The following is a 13,791-nucleotide window of genomic DNA, read 5'->3' as shown; positions in this document are numbered from 1 at the left end:
TTTTTACACAAATATTTTGCAGAAAAAAGAATATGTTAGATCTATAAAAATTGATCACTTAGAAGTACCTTTCTTAAACGCTATTTCACCAAGTTAAGTTCTAACTTTATTTCCGACTTAGTCAAAAATTTTATGATTTTGTTTTGTATTTCATTGGATCACTAATATTTGACAATCTTGAAGTTTGTATTCCATATTTTTGTATGTTAGATGTTAATTTATGGTGTTGTTGTTGAAATATACGGATGTTGATAAAATATAAAAATTTCTAGCGAGTTTGAATCCATCTTATATGCAGCTTTTCCCAATATACAATGTTATTCCCAGCGCAACTACATTGTAAAAGAGAGGCGGAAGATACCAAAGGGATGTTCAAACTCATAATTAGATGAAAAACTGACAACGCCATGACAAAAGAAAAACTACCAAAAGACAATAATATACAAAAGACAACAAAGAAAACTAAAGACTGGTCAATTCGATCCTTACCAAAAATCAAGGGTGATCTCAGATGCTCTGGGAGGAAAAGCCGATTCCGCTTCACATGTGTCACTGCTCCGGGAGGAAAAGCCGATCCTGCTCACACATGTGACACCCGTCGCGTTGCCTATGTAATTACAAGGTCGGTAATAAGTCTAATTCGGTCACATATGAGGAAAAGAAAACAGGTTTCTGGTTACGACAATTGGAACATGTCCGTCGTCATCTGTGACTCTGATATCCCATACTGTTAACCAACTCGTGATAGCATTCGTAGATGTTCCGATGGAGGGATGACCTCAACTTTATCACTTAGAATCCTTGGTTTAAAAGCTTCTGTGTTAGCAGTAACCCTATATGACGAATATCATAATAGAAAATGCAGGTTGTGGAATATCGTTTCAACTGTCAGATGTATACTCAATATGCAGGCGCAGTTGGAATGTTGCTACATAGGTATTGAAAGTTCAGAATTGGGAAGCTGAAATCATCTCTTTTGTCGTAGTGTTTTGTTCTCAATGACCCTCATTGTCAATTTCTAGATGTAAATCAAGATATAAAGCACACTAAACTGTATCTGTTGTATCCTTTATTTCAAGTTCGTTAGGATGGATGCGTTCAAAATAGGCACCAAACTTTGAATTATTTAGTGAGAAGACATACATATATGGTGGAACGTAAAGTTAAACGAAAATGCTAGCTTCTGCTCATTCTTCCTAAGATTCTCTTGTATGAATTTTGCCTAATATGAATAAAGTGAATAAAGAAACAAGTCGGCAATAAGAGGAGCACAGTTGATGCCCATGGGAATACCGATTGTTGGGTGAGAAACACGTCCTTTAAACGAAATAAAGATGTTGTCAAACCAAGAAATCAAGCATCTTGATAATGTCAGTTTCAGAGTTGGTTATTTTCAATTAGAGTGGTTTGTCTACAAAGTTAAGCTGTCCCTCCCTAAAACCAGATAATTGTATCTACGTTGGCCATCCTTTCTTATGAAACAAAGTTAGCCCATTATAATCAATTTGTCTTTAGGTTTAGGATGGGAAATACTTGTGTAAAAGGTAGAAAAGTCAAATGTGTTTATACCTTTGCAAGAGGAAAGAGACTTAGATCTAACAGAGCTTTGAAATTTTTTGTTATCCACATCTGATTCACACCTTCCTAGAGTAGGGAGTTTCACAATAATCTTGAAGCCCGGCTTTGATTGCTGATAAAATTGATGTTAACAGTACAGATAGAGGCATCATAGTGCACTTGAAAGACCCAGCAACACAGAGTTTCTTGTATTGACACATGAAGTAATTTTGGTATACAGTGAAAGAAGATCCAGATCTGCATCTTTGGTTGAAATACGAAAGGAACATACAACAAACCTTTGATTATTCAGGCTTTCCTCTTTAGTAAGTTTCGTCGGGTGTTGAGTTTCAAAGTGAATTGTCAATACCTAGTTCTTTTATCAAGCAGTTAATGTAACGTGATTTACACGCAAAAAACTATGTTGTCTAGGGCTTTATCTGCAGGGACAACAACATATTTTCATGTAGGAAGAACAGGTGCTTACCAACATTTTGGTCTTTAAAGATCGATGTAGCATGTGTATTCAAATACCCACTCATTGTTTTACTTCTTATTTATTTCAACAACCTCACTGCCTCAACCCATTAGAAAAGAGTATATACGTCTTCTTTTTCGCGTTAAACCCATTGCCTGGCCTTATCATCAACTGAATTCATAAGAATTTGAAGTTGTGTTTCAAATTGATGGATTTAGACAGAGTGATTGTGAAATAAGATCAATGAACTCAAAAGATAATATCTGATATCCAAAAGAATGTCAGTGATCACTTGAAAAAATAAGAGAAACCTTTAAAGGGGTATTATCTACGAATTAGACAAAAAATAAAAATATGATTTTTGTTGTTTCAAATATTTGTTAAAGCGGAATGTAGAAATAATATTTCGCTTTTAACAGTAAGTTTTGTTCAATTTCGTCCAAATAAGATGAAATAAAAAATCAATGATGTGTTATTGGCTGGAAATTCAATAATTCAACTCATTTGAAACCGTATTCATGCAACTTTTAATTTGACCTTTAGGGGAGAAGGTTGCGCAATTTTTTAGCATGCGTTTTTTTTTCATTAAAAAAAAGAATGTCAACATTGAAAAGTGGAACAGGGAGACACCAGGAATAAAACTTATTTGAATGATCCGGCCCACAAAAAAATTATTCTTATGCAGGTACAAAGATGATATACTGTACATCATTTTTTTTAATTTATAACATGAAATCAAGCAGACCTAGAAAAATTGTCATTGTACGAAAACACGTGTTTGTCTGTTTATTCATATATATGTTACTATTGGGTTACATGAACGTCGGCAGTCTTCGAGGATCATCTCGATGAATAATTAGATGGAATCTAGTCTAAAATAGGCATGAAAAGTTGATACATTTAAACGATTTCATGCATTGTTAAATGTTTCTTTTGGACTTTTAGTAATTTGAATATGCGTTTAAGTTTGTTATAAATCAAATATGAGAATTTGGTTCAAATTGGTAAACATAAATTTGACCAACGGTTTTTGATGGGGTTCGTGTTGCTCAGTCTTTTAGTTTTCTATGTTGTGTTTTGTGTACTGTTGTTTGTCTTTTCGTGGTCGTGTTTTGCCATGGCACTTTCAGTTTGTTTTAGACTTATGAGTTTGAAGATCCCTTAAGTATCTTTCCCCGCTCTTTTTGACAGCTAATGCATCAGTATTAATTCGATTATCGTTATATCAGATATAGTTACGGCTTATTTGGTGTACCGAACACTAGTTAATAATTTGTTTGTCTAAATTTGTCATTTGGATATCAATATCATCCTTAATGTTTGAACTTAAAAGTTAAGAAGTAAAGATACCGTTCATATTTTGTTTTTTTTAATTTGGTCAGTCATTTCGCCTGCTGTCGTTTGCTTTCTGTTCAGAAGCTTTGCAGACAATTCGGTATTACAGTTAAATGACAACTACTGTGCAGTCCTAAAGTAGACTAAAAAAATCTTAGTAAACTGCATGCGAAGTGTTTAGTAAATAGTACTAAATTTACAGCTGTGGATCAGTCATAAAACTACGAACGGACTGAACGTTGCTTAATAACTAGTGATTTGTCATGTTGCAAATCTTTTTAGCAAGTCTTACTCGAATTCAATTCATTTGACTTATTTTTACACGCGTCTGGCGTACTAAATTATAGGGTGGCATAATTGATGGGTATATATCAAATTTCACAAAATTTGAATTAATGACAATATATTTTTAAGCTGTAAATTGATTCTTTTTTTCTTATCATCTTTGATTTTTCCGAAAGATAACGTTATTTAAAACACCTGAACAATGATTCGGTTTTAAAGAAATTTGGCAAATAACATCATACATTGGTGTCTAGCAGCAGAAATAAATCCTTGAGAAATCGTACCATAGTCTACTGATATAATAATTGAAGTTATACAATATTGATCCGTTTTTTCTGTATAGAATAGTTTAAAAATCGGATGCTAATAATTTTGGATTTTAACGTTAAAGGTATAATCGATTTAAACACAAATAATTTGAATAGTTCCTCTTTTACTGAGTTTCATATTCTAGTCAATTTGTCGAACAACCTGTAACTAATTGCAGCACAAAGTGTTTCTCTAAAAAAAAGTCTGTTACTCTCTATGAACAATATACTAAAAATATACAAAAATATATTTTGCGGAAAGTGGTGTAATTTATCAAACCTTTTTGGTAGTAAAAGTAAGGTTATCTGAGTTGTTTCCCCTTATTTGGCAAAATTGAAAAAAATTGAATCATACAAAAATTCTGTATTTAAAAAAAATGTTCTTTTTAATGATAAGATGAAACAGGTAATTTTCTCCATTTAAAGAAAAAGCATTACAAATGAATCACATACCTTTCTTAAAATGTGTATATTTTATTAAAGATATAGACCGATTTTGTTCTGACCCTAATGGGTAGTCAAGGTAGTAAAAAACCACCCTGGGTTTGATTTACCGACCGTGCGAGGGCTTTTTATCCAGTCAAGGTCGTTAAAAACCCCAATAAGTTAGTCGGTTTGTTCTGTTATTTTATGATATTATGATAAAGCTAATCTAATTAGTTAATTTACTAAATTATTAGTTTCCAGTCAGATTCATTTTCACTTAAAGATAAAATAAAAAAAAGATACATATTCAATAAAGTAAAGAAACATTTTTACACTAAGTGTGCTTTAAAATAAATTTAAAACATTTCAAGACAAGAAGAATATATACTTTGATAACCTTTTGCAAATAAGGATAATATTAAGTGTAAACGATAAAAAATACAGTCCTCTACGAAGATGAACTAATGATACATTATGAGATAGGTTTCCAAATACCTGAAAGACTCTTCAGTCTTTTACGAAGCCAAAATCTGAAAGTTGATTTCATTCCCTTTGGTATTAATAAGATAATGTTGTAATACCTGGTATCATACAAACATGAATTAACTAAGTTGCTCACAAAAAAGGACATGTCTAATAATTATTGTTCAACCATAAGAGTAACCTCATATTCACATAAAAATTAATTAACAAATACGTCTAACATGTTTTCATCATCACACTTAACGCAATACTAAAAATAACCCGCATACCATCGAGAATATCACAGCATAAGTAGACACATGCGGCCTTGAAGCTTCAGACAAAATAGTAAACTTTCCACCAAAACCGCCGTAATAAAGTTTGTTAGGTTCAGGAACATTCTTGATATTTTCAGTCATTAGTTTAACCTGCGTTGTTACAGCGGAATTGTCACTCTTGATTGGCCTATTTGGCGGGGAAAGTGTTGACGTTTTTGTTTTATCATTGTTTTGAAATGTCTGCTTTTCGGTTGTTAAGTTGAAACCATTCCGAGATGTTGGTAAACCAGAAACCATTGGTTTAGTTGTTGAAGTTGTTTGCAGTTTTATGGTAGAATTGTGCATCTTGAATGAATTATTAGACGGAGAAGAAGTTGAAGTTTTCGTTTTAACATGGTGTGAAATATTTGGTTTTACTATTGTAGAGGTCAAACCATTCCAAGTTGTTGGTGATCCAGACACCATTTGTTTTGTTGTGGTCGGTATCTGGACTTTAGTTTGTGATTTAGTTGGTTGGGATGGTGTTGATGTCCTTTTCATCGTCGCTGATTCTGTTACAGAAAAAGCATCTGGTGTCGATGATCCGACATCTATAACTTTTATATATTTACTAGTTGTTCCAGTTGGGTTTACTGTTGATAAAGGTGTTGATGGTTTTGTCGAACGCATATTCATGGTGGAGGTGGCACTTAACGTAGATGGTCGTTGTGTTGTAGCTGAAATAAATATTCTAATTTTGATGTACTAATTATAAAAATAATGATATGTGGTATAATTGCCAATGAGACAGCTCTTCACCAGAGACCAAATGACGTAGAAGTTAACAACCATATATCACCGCACGGCCTTTAATTTTGATTAGTATTTGTGGCAATATTATTTTATTGTTCAAATCTTACATCAGATTCCATGGTGTTTTATTATCTCAACAAACAACCTATGTCGCTTCCTCTATGCTCTTCAACTTCGTACTTATTTGGCCTTTTAAACCCTTTTTTTTATTCGAGCGTCACTGATGAGTGTTTTGTAGACGAAACGCGCGTCTGGCACAAATACTAAATTGAAATCCTGGTATCTGTGATGAGTTTATTTACATGGTTTTATACTCAAAGTCATAAATATTTGTTTTCCCAGTTTCTATGGGTCTGTAAAAAGCTTTTCCAACACCCCTCCTCATCAAAACAAAGTGTTACAAAATAAACATATGCTCCTCGAATGGCACATTGATGGATGGTCCCCGACATGCTCAAATGTATACCTGAAGTGATAGTATTTTTGAAACTTTATTTGATATAAATGCTGGCTACAGATCTCCAACATTAAGAAAAAACTTTAAGGGTTCCACTTTGAAAAAAAGTAACAGGAATTACCCCGGAACCCAGCTAGCCCACCGGACATATGCAGTGGCGGATCCAGAAATATTCATAAGGGGGATGGGGCCCACTGACTGTCACAAGAGGGGGCCCGCTTAGTCATGCTTCAGTGATTCCCTATATAATCAACCAAATTTCCCTCACAAAGTCCCCCTAAATCCGCCTCTGCTATTAGGTCACGTGCCCTAAACATTGCCGAAAATAACAAACAGTTTTGTTTTAAAAGATTTCATCTAGAAACCAAGCTTCTGGAGGAATTTCAATCTAAAGATGACTGTCATGTGTTAAAATGCCTGCTTAACAACTCTGATATACAGAAACTATTTCAATGGTGACCTCAACCGTTTACTATTTTTTTACCCCCCAAAAAAAATCTATCTCTTGACCTGAAGGAATCACCAAGAAACAAAAACTGCACCTCATATTTCCATATTGTTATTTTTTATTTAGCTATTATGAACTTTAAACTTTAACGTTAAAACCGAGGATCTTCCACTTTTTTCAAAGCATAATTTTTAGAAATCTTATTTGTAAACCAACTAAGGACTTAACAATTTCATCCAAGAACAACTTTCCCCAAAAACCTCTTTTTCCGTAGAAGTCACCTTGAACTTTTATCTATATATCCCATAATTAATAAGCTTCTTTCAGTATCAGTGTAATTATAATCAATCAAGGGAAACCAAAGAATTCATAAGAAAAGGCATTTTTATATAAAAAAACATCTATCATTGGAACGACCCCGAACTTTGGCATATTGACACTGAAATCATATTCTATAGGTATAAGTTTCAATTATATTAAGCAAATATAACTAAAGCATGTGTTCCGGACGTACACAGCGAAGACTATAAGGTCAAATCATTTTTTCCCGTGTGGTATAAAAAAGCAGTTATTCCAGTGAGATGTAGGCGTGGGTTATGCAAATATGTCTGATATATATCAAACTACATAAAAAAAAGATGAGTAAAAACTTATTATTCTACCCCTCTTAAAAATAAACGTAATCCAGTTTTTCCCAAACTACTTTCATAGCATATGACACAGTATGTTAATGTTACCGTAATATATTCGTGCACGGCATATGCATGGAACATTGGGGTTCCAACAAAGTTATAATTGAAAAAAAAACAACAAATGTTTAAGTAAAGAATTATACGGATTAAACCCATTTCTTCGGAACGTTATTGATGTGTTAACTGGATCACTAACTCAAAATCTAAACATATATGTCCTTCGAACTTTTATTTAGTTTGTGAGTTAATCGGTTCAGGTTACAAATCAGAAACCTGAAACATATTGTGTTTAATCATATTATCAAACTAAATACATAAGGCTAATATAAAAAAGCCAATTAACTAACATAGAAATCATTATGCAAATGCAAAAGGAAAAGGAAAATCGATGTATTCTAGACGGATCTGTTATGTCACAAATAACTGACTTCGCAACGATCCTTTTTATCATTGCCATTTTACAGTTGAATAAATACTTACGTTATTTTTTAGTAAGGTTGTGTTGTTCATTCTTTAGTTTTCTTTTAAGCGTTGTGTAGACTTTTTGTTCTATGTATTTTTGTCATTTTTTCGTTTTTGCCATTATGTTGTCGGGTCTTTTCGACCTTGCTTGTCCCCTTGGTTTATTGCCTTTTTATATGTTCACAGCCATTATCATTTCTTACCTAAATCGACCTGCCATCCACCTCCTCGATCTATCAGTGAGTTATCTCCAAGTTGCTTAAATTTCAGTGGCTGACTCATCAACTGGTACACATCTCTGGATGAAACATCTCGCTTTCTCCTACCGGTAGAGGTTGTCAAGTTACAGGTTCGATCACAGTCGTGGTTCTTCTCTGTCGTTAGACATACCCAAGCGTTACAATGAATATAAACATTTTTGGACATATAAAATTTAAATGTCTGATAGCGGAATCCAAACGTAGTGGAATTCAAAGGAAAGAATCCAAGAGTTGGATCTTCAGCACACCTGCAACGTGAAATTAAATACAAATATTTAAGTATGTTTACAAAAAAGCAAACACAGAAGACCGACAAAATAATGACACACACGTACATTCAATTGATGTTTTTCAACTGATTACTTTGTAAACCTAACATCAGGAATTTTCTTTAGAATTCTGAAATAAGAAACAAAATTAATGTTTTTTAATTTCATAGACGGTTACAACTACAGAGGTCTTCTGATTTAAACTTTGAATGACTTCCGATGATGCATCCATAGCAGAATCTATTTACCCAGTCGACTCATACGTACTCGCCCCGTTTGGAGTTCTTTTTGCGTAGTTGTTTTATTGCGAATAGATATGTTGACACAACGCATTGGTCGATATAGGAAAAGGGATAGGAATATTACGCCACCAATTCTGTAAAAAAATTTCGATTTTTTTTTGGTTAGGTTTATATATAAAAGGGATAAATACATTAAGAATATTGATTGCTATACATCCTCTTAAATGAACATTTCAATTTAATATATAACTCAACATCAGACCACAAAAATTACAATAGGAATTATATTTTCGTAGAAGCTTAATGATCACAAAAATATGCAAATTTGAAATAAACGTGTCCTCCTATGTGTATTTCAGTGAATTTGTCCTTATTGGTTTTTTGTATCAAGAACTTCCTATCCGATATTTTTCAACAAATTGTCGGCATTCCTATGCCAACGAACTGTGCGTCTCTCCTTGTCGACTTCTTCGTCTTTTCATATGGGTCGGAGTTCCTTCATACACTTGTTAAAAACAAGAAGATCAAAGAAGCAAGATCATTTTATTTCACATGCAGATATATTGATGATGTTCTTTCCATTAACAAAACAAACTTTTCTGATTGGATTTCATTAATATATCCCCCAGAACTAAAAATTAAAAAGAAAAACAACAGACACGGCTTCTTCCGCCTCATTTTTAGACTTATACCTCCAGTTTGACATACGCAGTAATCTCTGTACAAGAATCTATGACAAACAAAGTCATATGTCTATACCCACGTTAACCCTACGAGTCAAGTTTTAAAAAATGTCATCTCCTTATTTCCATCATAGACCGATAATTACCTTACTTTACAGTAGGTGGGTCAAACCAGTGTTCACACATTAAGAAAATTGCCATTCATATTTTATGCCGCAATGACATATTCCACTATCAGTACCAGAATTTATGACAAACAAGACGATTTTAATTTTGAAATTATCATTTTCCCCCACCTTAGTAGCAATATACCAACTTCACCTGCATATGGGATATATATTTCTCAACTTATTCGGTATTCAAGAGATTGCAACTGCTACTCAGACTTCGTAAAACGTCACCAGTGTCTGGGTAGAAAGTTGACGAACCAAGGGTAGGTAAAAAAACGTCACGTCCTTTTTCTAAAAGAGTTCATCGGAAGGTACCAAGACCTTGTTGATAGATAAACCGTATCAACTTCACAAATAATACACGATGGTGTTGAAGTATACATTCTGGGTACTGACGTTGTTTATCATCTAAATAACGTGTTATAGTATTCTTTTAATTGTCTTTATGTATATGACTTTTACTGTTTAGTCTGTTTTTGGTGATATCCATTTGACGTGGCTCTGTACTTATACATCCCGTCATTGTGTTCTACTGTTATGGTAAATTTTTGTATTCTTGTCTTTCATTTTTGCTAATGTGCCTTGTCTATATGCCTTTTTGTGTTTCTTTGTTAAATATTTGTTTGTGTTTACAGTGATTACGATTCTGACACAAGGTTGACTGCGGTACCCCTACTTTTGACATTTTTACTTATTATGTCTGTTTGTTTCGTCACACATCGTTGTCAATATAATGGAATTGTATACGACTGTCATACAAGTGGGAGGTTTAGCTTGCTATAAAAATAGATTTAATCCACCATTTTCTACATAGGAAGGAATATGACAGTTGTTATCCATTCGTTTGATGTGTTTGAGCTTTTGATTTTGCCATTTGAGTACGGACTTTCCGTTTTGAATTTTCCTCAGAGTTCGGTATTTTTGTTATTTTACTTTTTATATATATTTCGTGATAAATTGCTTAACGAAAGGTAAGCATCTATTGTATTATGATTTCGGTAGGAGCATTACTTTAGTTTTAGTTCTGATACTAGTAGTTTGTATTCATTTAAAACAGCATTGTTTGCTGTGTTGTGTTGTGTCTATATGTCGAGACGGTTAATCTTTACAACTTTCTTTTTAATGTTGAGTTTTTGTCGTAGTTTATTTTTAACAATTGACAAATGAAACAGATAAATGCAAGTGCAAAGCACCATAAGGTCTCCAACTATGAGCAAAATCATATCGTATAATAGTTGGATGGAGAGTTGTCTCATTGGCACTCATACCACATCTTCTTATATCTACGTAAAGTGCCCGGTATGACCTAATGTGAAACATTTTATACGAAAAAACGGCCTGATTTATGAGAAAACAATCAACGAAGATACAAATATATAAGAGAGCAACAAACTACAACAACTGAATTACAGCCTCAACACTTTCAACAGGTTAAGAATGTGTGTACGTGCTCAATCGCCCCTAACCTGGGACAGTCCAACATAAGAACAAACTGTTAAAATCAGTTGGAAATGTTTTGACTCATACAAAACATTATACTTGTTAATTAACACTTTTTGATTAATAATAATTATATATGCTAGTTTGTTTCAACATGCAAAGCAACCTTGTCAGAATTCCTATTGTATAAAAAGAAATATTAATTACTCTATACATTTATATGAATATCAAGATTCACAATAAAATCATTAACCCATGTTCTAAATGTTAAGCGGCTACCAGAAGTCGTTGCGCAGTTAAGATGTAGCCTTGTGTTTAGCTAGATTTAAAAAAAAAACGTTTGGTTGATAATTAACGAAACTAAGTAAAAGTACAATTCAGTACAACTCAGTTGTGTTCGGTGTACTTGTATATATAATGTCATACCATGGGAGAAGTTATTGGTAGAATACGTCAAAATACAATACTGTGTGTTTTGTATTTTACTGAAATAATAAACTTACTTTTCGCTAAATAACTTAAAATAAACTGGGTCATCTGGGTCGTCGGTCGGTCTTGCTGTACAGTTTGGTACTATAAGTTTAAGATCGGGATGGCCCTCAGTATCTTCCAGTTTCAGTGCAACATTTAACCATTGACCTAATATTAATTCCACTGGTTCATTTAAAGAAGTGATAAACGAATCATTGTAGAATGTCATTATTATACTGAAATTTCCAGGTGCTTTCTTCTTAATGCTCTCTGGAAGGAGAGTAAATCCTTTGTTTATTTCAAGATCACGTGGGAAAATGCAACAAACCTCGACTTTGTATGTGTTTACACGGACAATCTGTCCTCCAACCTCGTCCTGAACCAGTGTGTAGTCATACTTTATAGTGTTGAGATAAATAATTTCAGTGACATTCAGCTATAAAAATAAAGAAAAGTACTTTTAAAATAATAGCATCTTTACCTATGACATACAGAAGACATTCATAATATTACAATATTTTTTCGCAGATGGAATGATTCAGTTTATCTTAAAGTAAGCAAATATTGACCACTTAATGTCTAAGTGATGAATAATGTGATCTGAAAAATATGATGACTAACAGTTATATAAATAATAACATTCAACTACTGAGTCTTATTAACCTTAGATTACCCAACGGACGCACCAAATTTATTATTTGTTATTTTCATGTTTTAACAAACGGTTGATTCCAGTACTGGTGGACTGTTAGTCTCAAATGGTATCATCAGCTCAGAAGTCAGTGCTTCGGTTCCGACATAATTAATTCATATTTTTCTTAAACATGTCAAATTCTCCGTATATAAATTTTGAAAGCATTTAGAAACTTAGGTTCCAAATCATGCATGCAAAGTTGGGATTTAAATAAATTTGGCTTTTCTTTTAAGGGTTCTATTATGTATAATCACTGAACTGATAAGCGATATTATAAAATGTCTGATATTGATTAGGGATTTTACAAAATCACTGAAATAATTAAGATCTTTTTTTTACAAATTCCATAATCATATTTCAGGGTATTTGTAAAAAAATATATTAACTCTTTTCAATTAAAAATATCTTTTGAAAATCATGCAGCAGTTAAACTCAACAAGTTTGGGGTTATTTTAGCCTTTTATATCAATACTAAGAAGTGAACGCAACTTCATGTTCCATTTGAAAAAATAAAAACTGTACATTAGATGAGATTCCGTAAAAAATTAATGATACGAAAACGGTCACTGAAAATGAACGTGCAAACGCTTAGCAATCAATGAAAAAGCAAGCTAATCGTATTTTAAATCGGTCTAATAGAGTTTAAGAAGTAGACATTGGATGTAATGTTGTTATTTCTTATCCTACTTGTTGATCATGGAAAGGGTGACACAAGAAATATATAATGGTAATGGTTCATGGAAAGTCAGAGAAAGCCTTATCATCTTGCTACCAACCATGTCTTTGTTTGATGTTTTTTTCTGCTTTGTATCGATCTGATGAGATAAGCCTTTTAAAACTAATTTTTATAGTGTGTTTTTATGTTGTGCTGTTACACCACTGTCCCAGATTAGGGATAGGGTTGATTATTCACAAACTCGGCATGTTTAACTCCGTCGCATTCAGAATAGAACAACGAACGTACTTGATTAGGCGTTCATTTGATTTAAAGTTGTAATTTAATGCCTGAAAGGAATTTTGAGTGAGAAAAAAATAAAGAAATGGAGACGACAACACTGAGACAATAGTTAATAAAATGATACACATTAAAGAAAAGGGACAACAATTATGTACACAATTTTACATTATTGTTTATAGATCTTGTATTGCTGATAGTTTTTGGCAGTTGAAATTCTATCTATAAAGCATACCCAACTATATCAGTCCTGTTCAGGACCGTTAACTCTGTCGATAAATATTGTCGGGTATACAATGTTGTTGAAATCAGAGCAATTGTATTATATGTCTCTGTTGAAATGTATACAATAACAAATTTTTTTACACAAGTTTAACTTTATATCGATTTATTGAATGCCTGGATTTTGCTTAAAATATTGAATTAAAAAAATAAATAATAACATCATATTCAATGAAATCTCGTTTAATTTTTTACGAAATAATACAAAATTCATTTAAATTAAAATTTGAATCAAAATATTTCTTTAAAATAATTATAGAAACATAAATATTAGTTTGATTATCTTTTAAAGCAAAAATTATTTTTTTAAAGATTTTTTTTTATAATATTCATATTTTCTTAAAG

General features: G+C 32.6%; 1 protein-coding gene across 1 annotated transcript in view; it reads right to left on the bottom strand.

Moving 5' to 3' along the window:
- Positions 1–3,387: 3,387 nt before the first annotated feature.
- The window catches only part of LOC127728233 (deleted in malignant brain tumors 1 protein-like), a 48,654-nt gene continuing 38,250 nt past the window's right edge, over positions 3,388–13,791 (bottom strand). Inside the window, exons 7-9 of the mRNA XM_052235480.1 lie at positions 11,548–11,951; positions 8,184–8,488; positions 3,388–5,845 (exon numbers count right to left, since the gene is read on the bottom strand). Of these exons, the coding sequence (XP_052091440.1) occupies positions 5,112–5,845; positions 8,184–8,488; positions 11,548–11,951 (1,443 nt within the window). The 3' untranslated portion in view covers positions 3,388–5,111. The remainder of the gene's footprint in view (positions 5,846–8,183; positions 8,489–11,547; positions 11,952–13,791) is intronic.

The sequence above is a fragment of the Mytilus californianus genome, unplaced genomic scaffold (assembly GCF_021869535.1).
Source record: "Mytilus californianus isolate M0D057914Y unplaced genomic scaffold, xbMytCali1.0.p SCAF_2, whole genome shotgun sequence".
Taxonomy (NCBI): domain Eukaryota; kingdom Metazoa; phylum Mollusca; class Bivalvia; order Mytilida; family Mytilidae; genus Mytilus; species Mytilus californianus.
This window is presented reverse-complemented; position numbering and strand designations above follow the sequence as displayed.